Source organism: Mus musculus, chromosome 14, assembly GCF_000001635.26.
Source record: "Mus musculus strain C57BL/6J chromosome 14, GRCm38.p6 C57BL/6J".
Taxonomy (NCBI): Eukaryota; Metazoa; Chordata; class Mammalia; order Rodentia; family Muridae; genus Mus; species Mus musculus.
The window spans coordinates 65,960,493-65,982,529 of record NC_000080.6 but is presented as its reverse complement, the minus strand read 5'-3'; the positions used below and the strand labels follow the sequence as shown (position 1 = coordinate 65,982,529).

Genomic DNA, 22,037 nt, shown 5'->3' with positions numbered 1-22,037 from the left:
GTCTGGAGAGGACACTGCGCTAGAAGCCTTGGTAGCTATAAGGCCACAGTGAATTCCTTGGGTTTCTTCATCTGATATTTACTAGCTTCAGAACTAATAACTAAATGCCCTCTGTCATTCACTATGGCTTCTCTCAACTTCTGCAGATAACACACTAGATGTGCGCCATAGGGATGTAGACTATGGCTGGACAGCGTCACCTGCTGGCAGCACCTGGTACTGCAGCTAACTTAACAGTTCAGGGTGAGCAGTGAACTAAAAAGCAGTGAACTAAAAACCATGAAAGCAGAGAGATAAACAACCAATAAAGGGGTATAGACTGTATGGAAGGACGGTGATGTGAGATGCCATGATTCAGAAGGTGCCCCAGGTTTCCGAGTTCTTACAAATAAAATCTTCATGTGGCTTCCTGCTGATCAGTTTCCTCAGGGAATTGTCAGTTACACAGTAAAACACCCACTTGTCCCACTAGCAGCCTCCTTTGCCTCGATGTCAGTGCCTCCTCTGGGAGACCGCTCCACCTTGTCAGAACTCACAGACAGTGTTGTAACGGGAAGGGAAAGTCTCTGACTTCAGGAATTCACCTCCGTGGCTCATTGGAACATACCTCTCTCAAAGCTGAAGGTGCCCCAATTGTCATGAGTACTCTACAGTGTATGGAGACCCCTATATAGTCTCAGCTGTTCATTTTTATATGCATGACCTCGTGTCGCTCTTTGGTCTCTTTCTACCCATGTGTTCTGAGACAAGATCTCTCACTGGAACCTGAGGCTCACCGAACACCAGCAAGTTCCTCTTTCCTCTGTTCTGATAGCGCCGAGGTTAAATTACAAGAGGGTGCCACCATGCCTGACTTTTCCAAACTCATGTTCGTGTGGCAAGTGCTTTAGCAACTGACCCGGCTATTATCCTTGTTTCCCCTCCATACCAAACCAAGATGTGCAGCCTGCAGGAGGATTAAATAAAAAACAGACCCAAGGGACACGTATCGCAAGGCGGCTTTTATTGGATTAGTTGCGTGGGGGAATCAGTTCTTCCCGAGAGCAGCAAGTGCAGGCATTAGTGTACAGAATCCAGAGGAAGGGCAGGCTGCTTGGGTGAGGCCTACTCGCCTGGAGACATGTGGAGTTCTCTAGGGGTCTGCAGCCACCTCGGGGAGCTGGGAGATTCCCTCCCAGACACTCCTACATATAGGAAGGTGATGCTTCTATCTCATTCCGCACTTGAAAAAAAAAAAGAGGAGAGTGGATAAGAGAATCAGTATCCCCCAAGAAGCAGCCGCCAACACCCACATCCTTAACCATCAAGGAAAAACATTTCCCAGAGCAAAGAAAGTAAAATCCCCGGGGTTTTCCTAGCTTCCCCGTGGGCTCTGGCCTCAGGGATAGGCCACGTGCCCAGAATGCATAGTCTGTTCCTTGTCTGGACTCCTGAGGACTTTCCAGGCCTCCAGGGTCTTGTTTACCAGTCCCTGGGGTCACAGAAAGGCTGCCCGCTTACCGGCTTTTCCTGCGGTATTCCTGTAGCGCCTTCTCCGCCACTGTGTCCATAAACTTAGGGTTATCCTTAGAGACTTCTTCTGGTAACACCACTGTGATGGGGTCAGAGTCAAACAGCTTCACCACCACCTCAGTGACACGGGAGGGGACCTCTGAGTCAGAGGAATGGGTGGTCACCTAGAGGAAGGCAGGAGAAGTGTCTCTACGGGATGGCTGCAGAGTGCACCCTTCTCTGTCAAAGGATATGGAACTGCCCTTTGCCCCCTTCAGCCAGATATGGATCTGCGGGTTATCTGTCATTTCTGGATGCCTAGAGAATTCCGAGCAAAACTATCTCGGTTTTTTTGTTTGTGTGTTTGTTTGCTTGCTTGCTTCTTTGTTTGTTTTTTCGAGACAGGGTTTCTCTGTATAGCCCTGGCTATCCTGGAACTCACTCTGTAGACCAGGCTGGCCTCGAACTCAGAAATCCACCTGCCTCTGCCTCCCGAGTGCTGGGATTAAAGGCGTGCGCCACCACGCCTTTAATGTTACTTAAAAATGACTAGCCAAGTAGGCACTCCAGAAACTTGAAATGATTTTTGAATGTTTTCTTCTTGTTGTGTTCTCTTGTTTTGCTTTGTTTGAGAGAGGCTGTCACTATATAGTCCAGCCCAGGCTCAAGCTCTCTACTCTCCTGCCTCAGTTTCTTCAGTGCTGGCTTACAGGCACGCACCACAACACCTGGCCCCAACATTTGCTTTGTACAAATGTTAGCCAGTCTGTGGTCAAAGGGGGTAGGGGTGGGGTCCACAAACTAAAGGAAACCGAGTTCTCACTGGCTAACAGTGAACCAATTCATGTGGCACTCAGAGTGGCCCTGGGCAGGAAGCAGCTTTACAGCCAGGCTGACAGGCTGACCCAGGGAAGTTGCCCAAAACTGTCTGTTCTTAGCAAACCACAGAACCTCTCTCTTTCCTCATCTTGACAATGAGACTTGGATATTTGACGGGGCAAAGGCATTTCAATGCTACAACGTGCATACGGTTTTCCTAGTCCCTGCTGGTGTAAATCCTAGGTGGGACCTTTGTCCCACCACATCTCTAAGAGACACACATCACCTCTGGATCACACCCGGGTCTCAGCCTCATCAAATGACTGGGATACAACTCACGGTGGAGACCCGAAGGTAGTACTTGTCTTCGCCCTGTGTGAGGTTAGCCAGCTGGGACACCCAGTTGAACTGGTCGTTCAGCTGCTCCAGCAGGGATGAGGTGTTGAGCATCTTCGACTGGAAGGACTGCAGCAGCTCCTTGTACTGCTCTGTCAGCCTCTCGGCCACCTGGAGCGAGTCGTTCAGCTCCTGGCGCAGGTTAGCCTGGGCAGGATTGTTGGTTGAACAGTCTGCCCAGAGAAGAAAGAAGCAGAAGGCAGAAGCATGAAAGGGAGGGTAAAGGGGACGGACACGCCCCTGGGAACCAGCTGCAGCAGCCACAATCTGAAGCAGAGGAACTCTTCCAGGGAGGGCTACAGATCAGCTCTTACAGTTCCCCGGACACGGAAACCAAGGTGCTGCCCCCTTCGTGCTTTGGGATACAATGGCTTAGCTGTGCTAAACTGTGTCAGAGCAGCGTGGCTGAGTCTTCTTTGGGCGGTAGACATGACCAGTCTTGGTGACCTGTCACAATGCTGCTGACGGTGCTCTGGGGAGCACCTATGCTGACTACCCCATGTTCCTGGACTTACTCTTGCTCCCTGAGCTCCTCCCAGGACTCATTTCCAAAATAGGAGGAAGCTACTGTGGCACTGGACACCCCACAAAGAACAGGATCATTATTTACTTAGGTGGACCTTGCTCAGATCTATAGAGGAAGCGATCTGTGGAACCAGGATTGAAGCCCCATCTTTCACTCCTCAACCTGAGCCCCTGAGACCAGGGTTCTAGAATATTCTCCAAACTTATTTTTGAACATAATTTGACAGATTCGGCAAGACCATTTTCCCAGAACCAAACCTGCAGAAGAGACAGCCAGGTCCCGAGTCTACAAAACACAGGTGTTTGGTGCCCAAGGGTCAGTCCTTGCCTGCCCTTGTCCACCCAGGATGACCAGGAGGAAATAGGAACTCTGGCATCCTCTCTTCTGCAAGAGTGCACTGCAGGCATCAGGCTACTGAGACCAACAAAGTGCTCATGCTTTCTGAAAACCAGTGTTTAACAACGCCTCCCCCCTCCTCAATTATTTTTTAAACATCTATGAGAGGCTATATCCAAACTAAGCAAGACAAGAGAGATGCCTTCTGGGCCCTATGTGGCTACTACAATTGTTCATACTTAAAATAAGATATAATGTTGCATGGGGCAAGACACAGGATTGGAGACCAGAAGCAGAAATGAGAAGAAATCTTCCAGGAATAACCGGAGCACTCTAACCACTGATTAGCCCAAACAAGAAAGTCCTGAGAGAAGGACAGAGTAGAACGGTGGTTCTCAACCTGGGACCACACCACCCACCAGGAGACAGTCCAGACAATCTGAAGATGTTTCTGATTGTCACAGTGGAGGGAGGGTTGCTCTTGGTAGATGGTAGGTTGGAGCCAAAAATGTTGTTAAATGCTCAGCCATGGTCAGGTCTGCCCACAGGGCTGAGGCAAGATGTCCCAGGCGAGAGGTCTCTGTGAAGCCTATCCATACCATTGTAAGCACTGTACATAAGAGCTAACGGGTGACAGAAACGGTGACTGCTGAGAGGATACCATTATAAGCACCGTAAATAAGAGCTAACGGGTGACTGTTGAGAGGATCGCTAAGTCTGATGTAAGAGATCCAGTCTATAAGGTGACTGGCTTCTCTGTGCTCAGGCACCCCATCTTTCAACTATAAGGGAAAGCCTACAGGTGTGGCCCATATTTGTTTATAATGTCACACTATGACCTTTGAAAGCACTAGTATTTTTTTTTTTTTCCTAGCCTCCTAACATTGCAGGAATGAGGCTGGGAATATTTAACCAGACTCTAAAGGTCTGTCCCGGCCAACAAAGAGGGTGATCTGAGCAGGTAGCACCGTGTACTGTGAGCCACTGTAAAGACCAGGCTGAAGGCGGGGCATTGGCTTGATAGCCAGACCTGACAAATCTGTGGGGAACAGTTTTGGGTTTGCTGTATTTTGTTTTGTTTTCATTGAGACAGAACCTCGCCGCTGGCCTCGGATTCACCACCCTCCTACCTCAGCCTCCCAAATGTTGGGATTATAGGGATATGTCACCATACCCAGATTGCCTGGGGAACTGATGAAGGAAAAATAGTTCCTTTTCTGAGGGACTAGTTCACCAAAAAGAATGCGGCCAGGATACCAAGGACCACCATCACAAGGACATAGCTCAAGGTCCCCAGGGAGAAACCCCAGGGTGCTGTTTATGAGCACAGCCTAAGTGAGAAGCCTCGTGTCACGTAATCTTAGATAAGTCACTTAGCCATCCAGCAAGACGGAAAGAGAGCTGTACCCAGCTCACAGGATCATTCTGCGAACAGACACCTGTGACGTGTTTGCAGCAGTGCCTGGCATGTGGCGAGCACTTGTTAAACAAAACGCATGTTGTCAAAGATTTCATAATCAGAAGTTCAAAATCAGGGTCTACAGTACTTGGCACTGTGGAACAAAGTAGCCAGGGGAACGAGCTGTGGCTTACTGGTCGATACAGTGTAATTCCACCGTGGACTGCAGGTTTGCCAGTGAGCCACAGGGGTGGTGGTGGGCACTTTAGCTCCACCTCATCTATATGAGAACAATCTGCACCTGAACTTGATTCTGAGTAAAATTGATGTGGCTCAGTGGTAGAGCGTTCACCTAACATGCAGGAGGCACTGGGTCCTACCCCAGCTCCCAAATAATGAAGCTCTAGATAAGAGGAGAGTAGGCTGTGCACCAGGGTGAGGAGTCTCCCGGGGATTAAGAGTTCCCAGGCAGAGAGCTAGTCTTTGGAAAAGGATAGTGCCAGTGAGTCACTGGAGACCCACAGTCAGATGACCACTGGTTCCCGGACTCACCCACAGACAAGATCTCCTGGCACTTTTCACACTGGCCCTTCATCTTCAGGCATCCTGTGGAGTTGCGGCGGATCTCCTTGCACACAGTGCGGTCATCTTCACCTTCTGGACACATGAGGGGAAAGAGGGGCAGGATTAGACACATGGCACATCAGAAGGATGCCCACCCGACAGCCTTCCACACCTCTGCTCAGTGCCATGGTCAGGGCACGATGCAGCTTATTTGTTTGCTTGCAGCCATGGGACTTCCCTGTGGCTGAGGATATTCCCACGGCTCTCAGCAGGTCCTGCCTGCCTTCCCACCATCTCCATCTGAGGAGATCTCTCCTGCCACATCCCCTCAGCTGTGTGCCTTCTGACATCATGGCTGTTCTTTGTTCTCCTTGACTGATGGTACTCCCTAACTGGCCTTCAAGCCCCAGAGAGCACAAGTGTGTCCTGACAACATAAACCATCTTTAGACAATGGAGCTACAGTAGATGTGTGTTGGATGCCAAGACTTCTTCTATTTCTAATGCAAACCATACCATGTAGGACATGGTATTAAGACCCAAGGCACTAATGGAAAAAAAAAATCACTCCTCAGACACCGGTTTCTCGTGTCCACGTGATATTTCATCCTTACAGGCATTACACGCTAAGGTCACAGCCATGAACATCTTCTTTAAGATGACACAGACTCATTGCCTGGAAGGGCGGGCCTCTCACACCACACCCTCAAAAGTTCCCAAGAAATAATATCTGGGATCCTATAGGAGGCACAGCCCCAGATCACACCCTGAGTTCACTGTAACAAACACAAGAGCTCCAATCTCTACAAATGCTAATTGAACTGCGCCCCCCCACATTTACCTGCATTTCTTTGCCCCCATCCTAGCTCCTTTACCCTACAAATGGAGGAAATACCAGCCTCTGAGGCTTCTAGGAACATAAAACCAGCACAGGTCAAGCCCTGGAAGAGCCTAGACATCTGGGACATTCACATTCCTACTTAGAAAGAAAGCAATTGCTTTCTAACCTCTTAAGAAATCCACGTCTGGGAACTGGAAGGCTGGGCTGTGGAGCTGGACATCCATGGCCTGTTGAGCCTGGTGGATCATCTCAAAGAAAGGCTGGAACATGTTGTGGAAGCTCGGAGGCCCATAGTGGGAGGGAGACATGAGGCTGCGGACCAAGCGGGACTTGGGATATAAGAAATGAGGCCTCTTGTGTGGGAAGCCGATGGGGGAGAAGTAGTGGGGGTCATGAAGCTCACGGGCGAAGAACCGGTCCTGAAAGAGCGTGTCTATGATGCCAGATGCCCGAGCAAAGCTGTCCTGCATGGCATCCAGGACTTGGCTCTGCTGCCGGTCACTCTCCAGCAGGGAGTCGATGCGGTCGCCGTTCATCCAGAAGTAGAAGGGTGAGCTCTGGTTTAGAAACTCCTCTAGCTGGGACCCAGAGAAGTAGAGTAAGGCATTGTGTGTACTCCAGCCTGTATCCCCCTGTGGCCACACAGAAACTGACCCAAGTTCCCACTGTTCTGCCTCCTGGGTACCCTGTCAGCACCCCCCGTCCCCCCGCCGCCGCCCCCCAAATCCATTTCTCATGGCGAAACTCGGAGGTTCCCAAGTCTCACCTTGGGCCATAAAGAATAAATAGCCACTCCTGCTTAGCTGCTCAGCCTTGAGGAAACAGTGAATTTTACTGAGTTCCAACCAAGTGAATCTCACAGGTAGGGATAGAATTAATGCAAATAGACTAAATATTTTTTAATTCCCTTTTCCTATTCTAACACAGGATTCTACCATCCCATAAGGCCATTTTACCCAACCAGTTAAAGGTCTTGAAAGAGATGGTACCTGCCAAGCAGACATCACCAATCGACCATGACACTAGAACGATGTGCAGTCAAGCAATGCTAATCAACTGTACCCAGCATATGGAATGAGGCCTATTTCATGGATTCTCCACATTCCCCATCCAGAACCCAGGCTGTGGACATCTCTCCTTCTCACCTGCTGGCCGACCAGCCCTGAGCCGCTCCTGCAGACACGTGCATAGAACTTCATGCAGGTATGCTTCAGGCAGGGCTTGCACTCCTCCCAGAGGGCCATCATGGTCTCGTTACACACTTCCGGGAATGCCTTCAGCTTCATTTCAGAATCCCTAGTGTCCTCCAGAGCATCCTTCAGGGAGATGACAAGAAGGCCAGGTGACCCACACAGAGACCCAGCCGGTCTCCCCGATCTGAGTACAAGGTTGCTCCTGGTGCCCACAGCTTCGCTCTAGCCCTTCTGTTGGGCCTCCCCAGCCACGCTCTCAGGAGCCTCTCCTTCTTCAAGGCCCAGCCATTCCCTAAGCTTCCCTGTCCACTCTGATCTGCTGCTCTGACCGTCTCTTCCTTAGGCCCCACCTCTCCTTTAAACCACCCCACTGTCTCCTCTCATCTCCCCAAAGAGGACAGTCTTATCTTTCTGTTAGAACTGTGGCCTCTGACATGCAAATCGAAGCTATCCAGTCAAATCAACCATCAAACTCATTACCATGCCCCTGACCCAGTCATTGGCTCTGGGGATTGCTAAAATGAAAAATTTAAATTCTCCGCCTGAAGAGATACTAGTTTATAGCAAATGTGTGTGTCTACATATCAATATGGAAAATAATTAAGTGGATGGATGAATCTGTGGATAAGTTTGTGTGTGTGTGTGTGTGTGTGTGTGTGTGTGTGTGTGTGTGTGTGTACCAGAGTCAACATTGATGTTCAAATGTAGATGACAAATTAAACAAATGGTAACAGGGCAGTCCCTTGTTATCAGTTCTTAGCTATCCATGGTCAACCAGTCTAAAAATAGTATTGTGGAAGCTGAGGAATTGAGATATTTTGTGTGGGAGAAATCACATCTGCGTAGCCTTCTGTATGGTATAACTGGTATAGCATTATAATTGCTCTATTTTATTGTGGCTGCTCATACCTTACTGTCTGTAATTTATAAATTACAGAAGCACAATCTCTGCAGGGCCTGGTGCTAGCCACAACTGCAGCTTCTACTAAGGGTTTTGAAAACTGCCCCCCTCCCCTATATCTGAGTGGGAATGAATGAATGGATGGATGTCTAAGGATAGATTACAAGAATTTTACATTGATTTTAAAATATTTCAATAAGAACTTTCATGTTAAAAGTCATTTTGAATACAGAAGAAAAGAATGGGAAATGTCTGGATGCTCATATCACACACACACACACACACACACACACACACACACACCGCTGAGTCCTGCACCATGCCCTACCCACAGCAAGGGTTAGAAAAACCTATTGAAATGAATCTAGGCTTCAGGCCCTGGACCAGAGTTGCAGGGAAACCAAATTCAAGGCCTCGGCACTGAGGCTCCCACAAGCGAATGTGCTTTCCCTGGCTCCTCAGTCCAGCATTAGCGGAACCCTTCGAGGACCGCCTTAGGACACCATGGCAACCCAGAAAGGCACCTGCTCACCATGTCCCCTCCTCCCCTCCAGCAGGGAGAGCCTGGGCTCAGCCAAGGCTTGGCCCTACCTCTTTCTTCTTCTTGGCTTCCTCTAAACTGTTGAGCAAGGACTTGCGCTCTGCGTTGGTTTTTTCTATGAGAGTTTTTATGTGCTTCACTCCCTGGACGGCGTTCTGAATCTCCTTATTAATATACCTACTCCCTTGAGTGGACAGTTCTGTGAGAGAGAGGAAGGTACAGTGAGTTGAGGGGGGCGGGGAGGAATGGCTGGAGAAATAGCCTGGGTGCCAGGGGGACGGTGAGAAAGCCATGCTTTGATGGGGAGTGCTGGGGGCGTCAAGCTGAGACACCATCACTATTACCCCAAGCCTGTGGCAGTCCTTATGGCCTCAGTCCTGCCTCTATGTCCCATCAAAGGGCTCATGGTAGACTCCAAGTCACAGCTCAGAAACTCAGGAGTGAGTGGTGCAGAGAGGGGCAGCCATACTATGACTGACCCCACCATGCCACCCTGGAGAGCCAACAGCCACAGAGAATATTTCAAGGAAAACAGAAAACAAAACAAAACAACCTCCTAAGCATCAAGGTGTAATAAAAGTGCTCTTTTGGAAATTATCTCTGTGAAGCTCAGGTTAACCCAATCCTGGCACTTCTTTGCTACAACGCACAGGGTCAGGTGACAGGATAGCACCAGACACCATGGAGACGGGACGATAAATGAAGAGCTGCATTCACCATGGAGACCATAGCCATGACACGGCCCCAGGTGACGAAGGCAATGACACATCATGTCACGGTGGTACCACTTACTTATCCTGTGTCAAGTGCCATTTCCCACACCTCTGCTGTTTTCTACCTGATGCGGTTGCCAGACACATCCAAAGAGAAGCGGGAGGGGGGACTGCTGAGCCAAGGGCAAGAGCTTCAATGATGTAGCAACACAAGTAAGCCCGAAGGTCAATGGTCCAAGCAGAGCTCGTGGTTGATAATGTGTTCTACCCTTGAAGTGTGCTGAGAGAACATATTTTAAGTGTCTGAACCCAATGATAAGTTGAGGTGATGGACAGCTAATAGCTTGACAACAGCAATCATTTCACCGTGTGTATCCACATCAAAGAATCTGATCACATTGTCTTTAACGAAGACCCCCCCCCCCAGAACTGGTCAGCTATGAGCAAGAGGTTAGGAGAGAAGAAGGGAGAAAAGGTGGGTTTCCAGAAAAGCCTTGGAAGATGGGGAGGAAGGGAGAGGGTGCTCTCAGGTGACTACTTCATGTCAAATTGCATTGCCCTTTTTCCAGAGGAGGAAATTGGTGGATATGGCTTTCCAGGAGGGGTTGGTGTGGAGACACATCGGTAAGAACCCTGGATGTCACACAAAGGGAAGACTGACAAAGTTTCAAAGGGTCTAGGGCACGGCTTTGGGAGAAGAGTAAGAGAGCCAGGTGAGGGGACCAGTAATGACAAAGGAATGACAGGCAGCCAACAGAGGGGCTTGAGACAGAGGGCAATGTCTAGAAGTCACCTGACCACAAAAACATCAAGACAGGACCTAGAGAGGGCAGAGGGCATGGACAGACCCAGGATGTAGAATGAAAACAGCCCTCAGCACTTGGGGACTGAGCTTTGAGGAATGGCCCTGCCCTGGGCCCTATAGCATCCACCAGAGGAACAGTCTCAGCCTACCTACCTTGGAGCTCATTGTCAGAGACCTCCTGCTCTCCCAGGACCATGCCATTGTCCCAGATCAGCAGCAGTGCCACGCACAGCAGGAGAATCTTCATGGCGTGGCCTCCTTGGAATCTGGAGTCCTGGAAACAACAGCAGATGTGTCATGGCAACCCCTGGGCAGCTTCAGGGTTTTCTGCACCCTGCTACAGCTCCCTGAGAGGGGAGGTGGGGTGGGATTGGAACACGCGGCCCTCATCTGTCTCCTCATCTGGCATCACTGCAATCTACTTCTCAAGAACTGGGGAAGAAAGCCAAGATTAAACTGACCCCTTCTATAGACACTGGAGACAGCGAGGCCCTGGGAAGAACCATGGCCCGGCTGCACAGAGGAGCCAGGCTATCTGGAGTTGGAGGGGCCGAGCTCCAAGCTGAGTCCCTTTCTTCCCATAAGAGCCTGAGGCAGGGCAGATGAATTTCCTGTGTCTCCAGAGCATATTTAACATGCCAAATACTAAAGATACCTCTCCCGAAACATGCAAACATCCCTCGCCTATCCCCTTCCATGGTACTGCATCCCCACTCACTGCACAGCCCTGGGCTCCCCTTAGGGGGCCCTCAGCCTCCCAAGGCTATCCAAGTGAGCCTGTGGTAATATGCACACCCTTCCATCAGCACGGGAAATTCAATCCATCTCACCATCTCTGGGCAACGCTTGTGCCACCAGGCTGAGTATGGATTGGGGAGGGGGTGGGGTAAAAGCAAAATGGGAAGGGAAGGAATTTAGGACTGCAGAGAAGGCAGAACTAGAAAGGGGAAGGACAAAGCCTGAGATTAGCAGTGAGCCCCCATCCCCACCCCCACCCCCCGCCCCAGAAAGCCCTTTCAGGAGGACAAGCCCATTGGCTCCAGCAAATTCCTTTCACATGCCTGTTGCCTCTAAGCCTGAACTAGCATACTCTGCCAAGGGGCCACTGCCACCACTGGGCCGGCTGCCCTGAGCCAGGGGACACAGGCTGAAGCCCCAGTATTACACAATGGATCCTTTCCCAGAAGCTGGATTGGTTGCATAAACACACACACACACACACACACACACACACACACACACACACACACACACACCCCTTGCATCTCCAACGCTGCCCAGAATAGCTTATCTGGGCTCACCAACTTCCTATACCCACAGGAACAGGGAAAAGGGAGCGATCTCTCTTCCTGGAATGGCTCACTCTTAAAACCTGCTCTCAGCTAGGCAGGCCCATCAACACACTGGGCAGATCATTAATAGGCAAGGCCTCTGCTGAGGGCTTAATTACGCGCGCAGAGCAGAGGAGGAGTGGTGTGGGAGAAGAGACTTTCCCAGGGATAGGTAGGTGGCTCAGCCAGCCTGGTTCATGATCCACTAGGAAGGCCCTGATCTCATAGACCTCCCAGGTGCTCACTGAGGCCTGAAATGCTCCAGGCAGGGACAGACCCCTTGACACATCAGAGACAAAGCCACAGAAATATCTGTAGGTGGGAGTAGCCTCAAGCATGACCATTTTGGGAAAAGCCATTTAACAGCCTTGGAAATGGCTTCTGATCCGAGGCAGGAAGAGGCAGCAGGGCAGGGCAGCCAAGGAAGACCATTGAATGGGAGGCGAAGCAGTATCAAGATGAGCTACAGGGAGCAGGGAGCTTGGGGCTTGCCAAAGGAGACCTGGGGTCTGGAGAGCCACCAAGTTCCCAAATAAGAAAGGGAGGGTTGCTTGCTCTTCAGCCTGGGCCCTTCTAGAGAATGCCAACGCCCAGACACCTGCCAGGCTCCCCAAGACACACTGCAAGCCAGTAGCCAACCCCCACCCCCACTCTCCACCCCCCAGGAAGAATGCAGCCCTCTGAAACCTCATTTTAATATTCTTTCCTTGACAATAAAAAGTCCTAAATCTCTCGGCCTTGGTTTCTTTATCTGTAAAATGGACCTGATACAGACCTCAAAGAAGCGATCCTCTATTCAGTAAAGCTAAGAACAGACTCCCTCTAGGTCTGCTGGTAATATGGACTCCGGGTCAGAATCTGCTAGTCTCCCAAGTTTCCCGGCGCTGTGGTGTTGTTGTTCCAAGGACAACGCTGCTCAGTTCAGCCCGCTGCCTTCCCTCTACACTGACTTACTTCCTGTCTTCTTTTGGAGGCTGGCCTACTGCCTGGCTGCCAACTACCCTGGGTGCATCAGCCCCACCAGGGCCAAGGACCTCCTTATCTAGTAGGAAAACATAGCCTCTCCCATTGTGGCGTATTTTCTCCATTTTTTTCCAATGCATTTTTATAAACCATCCCTTCATAGGTCCTGTTTTTAAATATTTTTAAAAGTCACACATTTGCTGCTGCCTAATATTCCATTGATTGACTACCATTTGCAGTTTGTTTTACTATTCTCACAGGGTCGGGCACTAAATTGTATGATCCTGTTAAGAGAACTTGTATAGACTCTTGAATTCCTAACTTCTTCCTTTAAAAACAGCACCAGCACCATTTTTAAAACTGGGCCCAGAAATTCTGGAAAAGCCAAAGGGCTTCAGTTTCTTATTCATATAACGTTTGGAGGCTGAGCCTCTAATGGTCTCCAGGCCTCAGATTACCATCTATAAAGTGATCCGGTGGGATCAGACGTCTCGGCCTGGTGGAGCATTTCTCTAAAGAACTGGATGAATGCAGTCAGCTCAGCAAAACGGGTCTGGATGTCTGCAGCACGTCTTTAAATACACAACATCTTATTTATTATGCGCTGTCCCAGGAACTGAAAGGGAGGTCCAAATGCAATGACTCATGCCCAAAAGACAACAGCCACTACAGAGATCCGCACCTAGTCGCGGCGCTGAGCCACTCGCACCCCTGCGCCTCCCGCATCGTACGGCAGGCTTCAAGCCTCAGTTTCCCCATTTTTGCAAAAGGAAGATCTTTGTATGTGGCCTATTGAACAGCTGTGAAATTGTGATCCGGATTAAAGAACACGGAGACTCCCGTGTCTGAGCCAGCGTGCACCCCCTACCCAACCCCATGCTCGGCTGTCTGGTGATGGGGCTCTAGTCACCTCCCACTTCCCCACGGCTGCGCCAGCTTTCCACCTAGCTGCTACCCTTGCCCTCCCATCCCTGCCGGTGTGGCTTCAGCGGCGCTGGGGTAGGAAAGGTGCAGCTGTCTCACCGGTCTGCGGCTTGGCTCCAGTGCGCTCCTCCTGGTGACGCGGGTGGTGAGCACCGGGGAAGCGCCCTATTTATAGCGCTCTGCTCAAGTACACCCCCTTTGGGGCTGGCTGCAAACCTGCGTGACTCACGCCCAGAGAATGCCGGAGAATGCACCAGGAGCTTTCTGGAAGCCTAGAGGTGGGGGTAAGAGGCGCAGCACCCAGCGGGGGGCACCAGGGGGCGCATGGGCATCACAAATGACCGCATTGGTTGCTGTAGGGCCCCTAAATTGGTGGCTCTAATCCCTGAGAGCTACCAAAAACCTCTCAATCAGGCCCCAACAGAAGAGTCTTAGAGGACAAGGAATCCACACACTACACTGGCCTGCTTCCAGCCCAGAACTGGCACAGGATTCCACCGCCCGACGCCCACCTTATTGCATGTTCATCTTCCACATCCTTCCACATCGTTCACTCCTTTTCTTTGCTCCCATTTTAATGGGAGAGTAACAGAAACATAGAAGATGGCGTAGGCATTGTGCTAGGGAAGAGTATACACGAAGTACTTGGCTCCCTAAACGCTGCACTGGGCTGCTTGCTGGTCCCTTGGCAGACAGATGGAGGAAACAGAAGCGGGTTAAGAATGAGACAATGATACATCAGTAATCCCGAAGGCCTCTGCTGTCCCTGAATTCGTAAAGCCTAAGCATGGCTCCCACGCACTTGGGACCCAGTCAAGCAGGGTGGGCTTCACTGCCTCTGGACCTAGGACCCTCACACCTGTTTTCAAGTATACTACCCCATTTTCTTAGGTGATAGAGCCAATGGTAAGGTGTCTATGTTTCTGTAAATAACTGCTCACCGCATGCTCCTGTGGGCAACACTAATGAAATTTATGAGAGGAAGAGAGAGAGAAGAGATAATGGGAGGAAGAAGAGGACAAAGAGGACACGAAAGAGAAATGAAGGAGGGGAATATATATATATGACTATGCCATTCTTAAACTCATTATGTATAATTAATATATACTAATTCAATTTTTTAAACAAAAACTACTTTGTCCCAGACTTGGAACTCACACTGGTTTCTGAACAAGGAGCCTATGGTGGAAGTTCTCCGTGGAGCCCTGCTGCTGAGTAGCTGGGTCTGTGACCAGAGGTGCTGAGAGGCACCCTAGCTGCTTTTTGCTGAGAACAGGGACACCTGTTATGGGCATCTCTGGGAAGAAGGGACAACCTAGAAGCCCCCACCATGCTACTTCTCGGGGGAGAAGCTGAGCTTCCCACTCTGAACCCTGGAACATCCGTGTATCAAATCCCAGCACTCGGGAGGCAGAGGCAGGCGGATTTCTGAGTTCGAGGCCAGCCTGGTCTACAAAGTTAAGTTCCAGGACAGCCAGAGCTACACAGAGAAGCCCTGTCTCGAAAAACCGAGAGAGAGAGAGAGAGAGAGAGAGAGAGAGAGAGAGAGAGAGAGAGAGAGAGCCTGGCATCCCCCTCAAGCTGTCGAGGAACCAATGTAGGTAACACAGTTTGGGTGGCAGGCCTTGAAAACTATGTAAAAGAAACAGACTTGAAGGAGAAATGTGTGGTCGAGGTCTGTTTCCCGTTCAGATCTTTAAAGGAGCAGCCATAGGGCCAGATTTCCATTTGCTCAAGGCCCAGAGACTATGGTGATTTGGTACTTTCCCAAAAGGCAGCCTACAGGAAATGTCTAGGAATGGTCAGAACTGGGCTAAGGCTGGCTACAGTCCCAGCTGTTCCCTGAGGCACCCAGTGCCTTTAGACAAACCACTCTGCCCTTGGGCCTTAGTTTCTTCCGTCTGGGAAAGATGAATCTGAAATGAGTCCTCACTAAGGCTTTCTTTAGCCTAACCTGATTCAATGCCAAGTCTGGGAAGATAACTAACCAGAAAAACAGAGTCAACAGAAACTTGGAGGAATGTTCCCCCCACCCCACCCCCAAATCTTCTTTTTGTTTTCTTTATAAAGAAAAATAAAAAGAAAGAATTATCAGTAATAGCTACATTTTCTATGGACACCGATGTCCTTGTAATGTTTTTCTGATAGCAGTTCCCTCCCTGTTGCCTGTCATGGGCACAGGGTACAATAGCAAAGTCTCTAAAAGTTCTCCTTTGGAGATTAGGCAGGAAGATGTGCCTTAGTCAGCAGAAGTAGGGGATCCGGGGAGAGGGAGATAAGGAGTCCCCTGCCACAGTTACAAGTGTCCACTTTTCTCCTGTTCCCAAGCACACGAGGTTTGGGAACTCAGCCTTGAGCAAACGGACACAAATCTTGAATGCACCTCTTGATTCACGTGTGTGCCCGTGGGCATGTGTGTGCACTTGCATACATGTGCACGTGTGAGACCACAGGACAACCTCAGGTGTTCCTCCAAAGGTGCCTTCCAACTGTTCGTACCTTAGGCAGGCTCTCTCACTGGCATGGAACTCACCAGCTGTACAACAATCCATAAGATCCTGTGCCTGCCTTCCCAGCTCTGGGGTTATAACTATAGGCCACGTTTTAGACGGGTACCAGGGATCCAACTCAGATCCTGAGCTTCTGCCTTACCCACCACCTCATCTCCCACCCTGAGTTTCCAGTATAAGACCTGGTTGACCCTCTTCCTACTTGTATATCAGCAACTCCTCAACCCCCAGGAGTTCTCCTACTTCTATTTGGATGTTCCCAACCTGAGAACTGGGTATTTTCCTTGCAAGCAATTAATTCTTTAGGAAAGCCATCTTTGCCGGAGCTCCCTGGTTCCTGTAAAGGGCTGGCCCTGAGCCCAATTCTGTCCTCAGAAACACACACACACACACACACACACACACACACACACACACACTTATATCTCCCAAATCTGCTCCCCCTGAAGGCCTGGAACCAGAAGCTCATTGCTTGTCTTCATCTGCAGACTCCTCCAGGCTTTGGCCTTCTGACCTTGATGCTCTTGAAACCCCCCAAACCCAGCTCTGCGTTTGTCAATGCCAGGAGTGACCTGGCCATGTAGAGCAGAGTAGGAGCACCCACTTCCTTATCCTGCATACTCCACATTGGCCTTGAGCTGGGAGCTGAGTCACGGGACACGTGCAGCTGTGACAGCTTCAGCCTGGTTTCTTTGCTCTGTGGTCTTGGGGAAGAGTGTTGGGGTAAGTGCAGAGCTTCGTGGGGATCTAATTTTTTCCCCCTTTAAGCTTTGCTCAGCATCTCTGGCTGCCCAAATGTCTTTGCATCTGAGTGTCTACTTGGTGTCCTTTCCTGTACACCTCCACAGCCCTGCCATTAGCCGGCTCAGTGAGCTCAGCACGCAGCCAGGCAGCTTCAGCTACCAACACAGCAATGCAGACATGGACACAAGCAGAATCCCGTGACCCTCACTAAGAACCAGTCTTTAGGCAGTGATTATTTAAGGGCACATTGAATCAATCACATAAAGAAATCACGGATAATAAAATCATAAATAATTGACTCTGCCAAAGGTAGAGGAAGACCCCTTAGGCTCTTTTCTTGGGCATCTGTGAGCTCTAGAAACAATTCATCGGTTGGTCCTTCTCATCTGGGACTTCCCAGGAGAAAGGTTAGTGGCTACTCAAGCCTGAATGACTTATCACATGCCTGGGAAAAGATGATGGTCCTTAAACCATCTTTAGCTTTCCTCATGCTGTGGACAGGCTATGCTTTCTGGATTTCACTTTGAAACTTCTCAGTCACAGCCTTTATCTCCAAACGTTAAGCTAATGGGCCTTGAAAAAAATTGACCCACAGATCTGCTTCAAATCAAGACTACTTCTATAATCACTTAGCACCCAATTATTACTTCATATATGTGCTTTGCTGTGGAACCAGTCAATGGCTAACCAAAAGATTACTTGGTAGCTCTAAATATTACCAATGAGGACCAGGGACATAGCTTAGCTGGCAGGCTTGCCTAACGTGCATGAGGATCTTGGTACAATTCGCAGAACCACATACTCCAGTTGTGATGGCACATGCCTAGAACCCAGCTCTCAGGAGGCACAGGCAAGAGAAGCAAGATTCCAAGATCATCTTTAGCTCTATAACAAGTTTGAGGCCAGCCTGAAATATATAAGATTCTGTCTAAACATTTTAATTAAATTATATTAAAACTACCAATAGATGAGTCCTCCCCATCAGAGATATTTGGTTTAATCTGTCACAGCATCTAGATACATATATAGTTAATATATACACTGTCTTACTTAGGGTTTTATTGCTGTGAAGAGACACCATGACCAAGGTAACTCTTATAAAGAACAACATTTAATCGGGGCTGGCTTACAGTTTCAGAGGTTCAGTTCATCATCATCAAGGCAGGAAGCATGGCAGTGTCTAGGCAGGCATGGTACTGGTGAAAGAGCTAAGAGTTCTACATCTTGATCCAAGGTAGCCAGGAGAAAAGGCTATCTCTCTTCCAGGCAGCTAGGAAGAGGGTCTCAAAGCCCACCCACAAAGTGACACATTTCTTCCAACAAGGTCACACCTACGCCAATAAGACCACACCTCTTAATAGTGCCACTCCCTGGTCCAATCTTATTCAAACCACCACATATATACAACATGTCTTATATTAATACATATGTAACTTATTAATATATTATATACACATTATACACATGCATACATAAGCACGTACACACACACACAGAGCCAAGTAAAAGCAGCCGCAGTTTGGGAACACAATTTGCAAAGTGCTGGCTTATGCTCTACTGTGTTTGATCTTCTCTGTATCACAGTGTTACTCTCTCTACAGAGAGCATGGGGGAAGGGGACTCAGAAGATCTCTGGCAGGTGTTTGCTCTCTCTGGCTGAAGCCCCTGCAGTTTCCTCCATACAGCGGCCTCCTGTGTCTTATTCCTGAGACAATATCCGATACAGAGTCCTTTCTTCTACAAGCCAACTCCTCAAACAGCCGAAAACCCAAATTGTATCTGATCTTACCCATGTTTCCCTCAACCTACTTCTCACATAGGATGCCAAATACCTCACTCTCTTCATCCCTACCCCAAACATGCTCCATTTTGTCTTTCTGTGTGGCTTTTAAACTAAATACGGGACACCTGTTTGGGTGACCAGGTAACAACAGTAGCAAACACTTTCGATTTGTGATTTCATGAACCCTGTCTCTGCTCACTTTTGTATGGTGTTATACAATACTGTGTTCCTCACACCGATGTAAGCTGACCTGTGGGGCCGGCTTGGAGATACAAACATGCAGACGTTGCTGGCTCCAAATTCCCTTGGAGATTTAAGGAAAAAAAAATGAATATACAGTCAGTAACCAATCACCCTATCTGTCTTACTGTCAGCTTCTCCTGAATTTCATGCTTCTAGAATAGTATGTGTGTGGGCAAACAAACATGTAAGTAAAAGATAGATTGCTGTCCCTTTTTAAAGACAGCTGCCTTTCCTGTACACCCCCACAGCCCTGCCATTAGCCGGCTCTGTGAGCTCAGCACCGAGTCTCTAAAAGTTCTCCTTTGGAGATTAGGCAGGAAGATGTGCCTTAGTCAGCAGAAGTAGGGGATCCGGGGAGAGGGAGATAAGGAGTCCCCTGCCACAGTTACAAGTGTCCACTTTTCTCCTGTTCCCAAGCACACGAGGTTTGGGAATTCAGCCTTGAGCAAACGGACACAAATCTTGAATGCACCTCTTGATTTCATGTGTGTGTCCGTGGGCATGTGTGTGCACATGCATACATGTGCACGTGTGAGACCACAGGACAACCTCAGGTGTCCCTCCAAAGGTACCATCCAACTGTTTGTACCTTTAAAAAGAAATGCCAAGGAGCCAAGATGGCAGCTGCCAATGTTGACGATCCACTCTATCCCATTGTGGTGCTCATAGATGAACTCCGAAATGACGACGCTCAGCTTTGTCTCAATCGTATCAAGAAGCTCTGCACCTTTGCCTTGGCCCTTGTCATTGGATGCACCAGAAGTAAGTTCCTGCCTTTCCTTACAGATATCATCTATGATGAAGACACAGTCCTCTTGGCCTTGGCTGAGTAGCTGGGAGCCTTCACCACTTTGGGGTGCCAGCCCCTGAGTCACTGGCCACAGTGGAATAGGCAGTAGTGCGAGACAAGGTGGTAGACTCCTTGTGGGCCATCTCACATGAGCACTCACCTTCAGATCTAGAAGCTCACTTTGTGCCTCTGGTGAAGCGGATGGCTGGTGGGTGGAGACTGGTTCACCTCCTGCACCTCGGCCCGTGGTGTCTTCTTGGTTTGCTACCCCTGAGTATCCAGTGCCATGAAGGTAGAACAGAACTTCCACAGTCCTTCCGGAACCTGTGCTCAGACGGCACCCCCATGGTGCGGCTGGCTGCTGCCTCCAAGCTGAGGGAGTCTACTAAGGTGCTGGAGCTGGACAGTGTCAAGAGTGAGAGCATCCCGTGTTCTCTAATCTCCCTCTGATGAGCAGGACTCGGTGAGGCTGCTGGCAGTGGAGGCATGTGTGAACATTGCTCAGCTTGTGCCCAGGAGGACCTGAAGGCCTTAGTGATGCCCACCTTGAGACAGGTGCTAAGGAACAAGTGTCTGATACATGGTAGCTGACAAGTTCACAGAGCTCCAGAAAGCAGTGGGGCCTGAGATCACTGACAGATCTAGTGCCTGCCTTTCAGAACCTGATGAAGAACTATGTGGCCAAGGTGAGGGCCACAGCCTACTGTAAGGTCAAAAAGTTCTGTGAAAATCTTCCAGCCAACTGCCAGGATGATGTAACCATGACCCAGATCTTGCCCTGCATCAAGGAGCTTGTGTCAGATGCCACCCAACATGTCAAGTCGGCACTGGCTTTTGTCATCATGTTCCTCTTCCATTCTGGGTAAAGACACCACCGCACACCTTTTGCCCCTTTTCTTGGCTCAGCTGAAGGATGAGTGTCCTGAGGTGTGCATGAACATCATCTCCAACCTGAATTGCGTGAATGAGATGATTGGCATCCCGCAGCTCTCTCAGTCTCTGCTTCCTGCCATTGTGGAACTAGCTGAGGATGCCAAGTGGCGAGTATGGCTAGTCTTCCTGACATTGTGGAACTAGCTGAGGATGCCAAGTGGCAAGTATGCCTAGTCTTCATTGAGTTCGTGCCTCTGGCTGGACAGCTCGGGGTGGAATTTATTGACGAGAAACTCAACTCTTTGTGTATGGCCTGGCTAGTGGATGATGTCTATGCTATCTGTGAGGCTGCCACCAGCAACCTCAAGAAGCTAGTGGAGGTGTTTGGGAAGGGGTGGGCCCATGCCACTATTGTCCCAAAGGTCTTAGCCATGTTTTAAGACCCTAACTATTCACATCGCACAACTACACTCTTCTGCATCAATGTGCTGTCTGAGGTCTGTGGGCAGGGTATTACCACCAAACACATGTTGACCACAGTTCTTTGTATGGCTGGGGACCCAGTCACCAATGTCTGCTTTGTGGCTACAGAAGATAGGACCCACTCTTGACAACAGAACCCTGCAGAGTGAAGTCAGGCCCATCCTGGAGAAGGTGACCCAGGACCAGGATGTGGCTGTCACGTACTTCTCCCACGAGGCTCTGACTCTTCTCTCTCTTGCTTGATTCTGGAAGAATAAGTATTGGGAGCCCTCACATAGCTGCCCCCCTTAGGGAGGTGGAGGAGGCCAATGACTGCCACTCCCTGTGCATGGTCTGACTTTCCCACAGCAGGGTTCGGTTCCTCCTCTCTGTAGTCTGGGAAGACTTCTCTGCCTACCTCCCAAGGGCCGGGGCAGTACAAGTTGGGCAGAACCGTAGCTTGAAAGGAAGAGATGGTTGTTCCCACTCATGCTGGGAGAAATGGAGCGTCCTAGCTCACTGGCTCCTGCTGCTGTAATGGGGACCCCTCCCCTGTCTACTAACCAGCCCCCTTTCCTAACCCCAACCATGTTTGTGTGGGGGTGTGTGTCTGTGTGTCTGTCTGTCTCTGTGTATGTGTAAATTGTGCCATTTTTATTTTATTCCTGTCCCTCTTCTTTACACGGAGAAATAAAGGTGTAGAAATAAAAGACATAAAAATTAATATTAAAGGCACTGAAGAGATTGCTCGGCAGTTAACAGCAAGCATTTGGCTCAGTTTCTAGCACTCAGGATGGCTCTCAGCCTGTAACTCCAGTTCCAGGTGATCCAATGTGTGTCACTGCACACATGTGGTGCATGTGTATAAATGCAGGCAAACACTCATACAC

At 49.5% G+C, this 22,037-nt stretch overlaps 1 protein-coding gene and 1 pseudogene across 4 annotated transcripts; one reads left to right on the top strand and one right to left on the bottom strand.

The window, feature by feature from the left end:
* Window positions 1-981: 981 nt before the first annotated feature.
* On the bottom strand, window positions 982-14,047 carry Clu (clusterin). Of its 4 annotated transcripts, none has more exons than NM_013492.3 (9): window positions 13,842-14,047; window positions 10,678-10,798; window positions 9,057-9,205; window positions 7,517-7,687; window positions 6,538-6,949; window positions 5,520-5,624; window positions 2,650-2,879; window positions 1,501-1,676; window positions 982-1,222 (listed from the first exon to the last, which is right to left on the bottom strand). In NM_013492.3, the coding sequence occupies exons 2-9, from the start codon at window positions 10,769-10,771 to the stop codon at window positions 1,213-1,215; spliced, it is 1,347 nt and encodes a 448-aa protein (NP_038520.2). In that variant the 5' UTR covers window positions 10,772-10,798; window positions 13,842-14,047; the 3' UTR covers window positions 982-1,212. The 4 variants fall into 4 exon arrangements, with proteins under 4 accessions (NP_038520.2, XP_006518567.1, XP_006518566.1 ...); XM_006518504.4 differs by lacking the exon at window positions 13,842-14,047 and adding an exon at window positions 12,631-12,819; XM_006518503.4 differs by lacking the exon at window positions 13,842-14,047 and adding an exon at window positions 11,355-11,518.
* Window positions 19,620-21,806, top strand: Gm19222 (predicted gene, 19222; annotated as a pseudogene).
* Window positions 21,807-22,037: the final 231 nt, after the last annotated feature.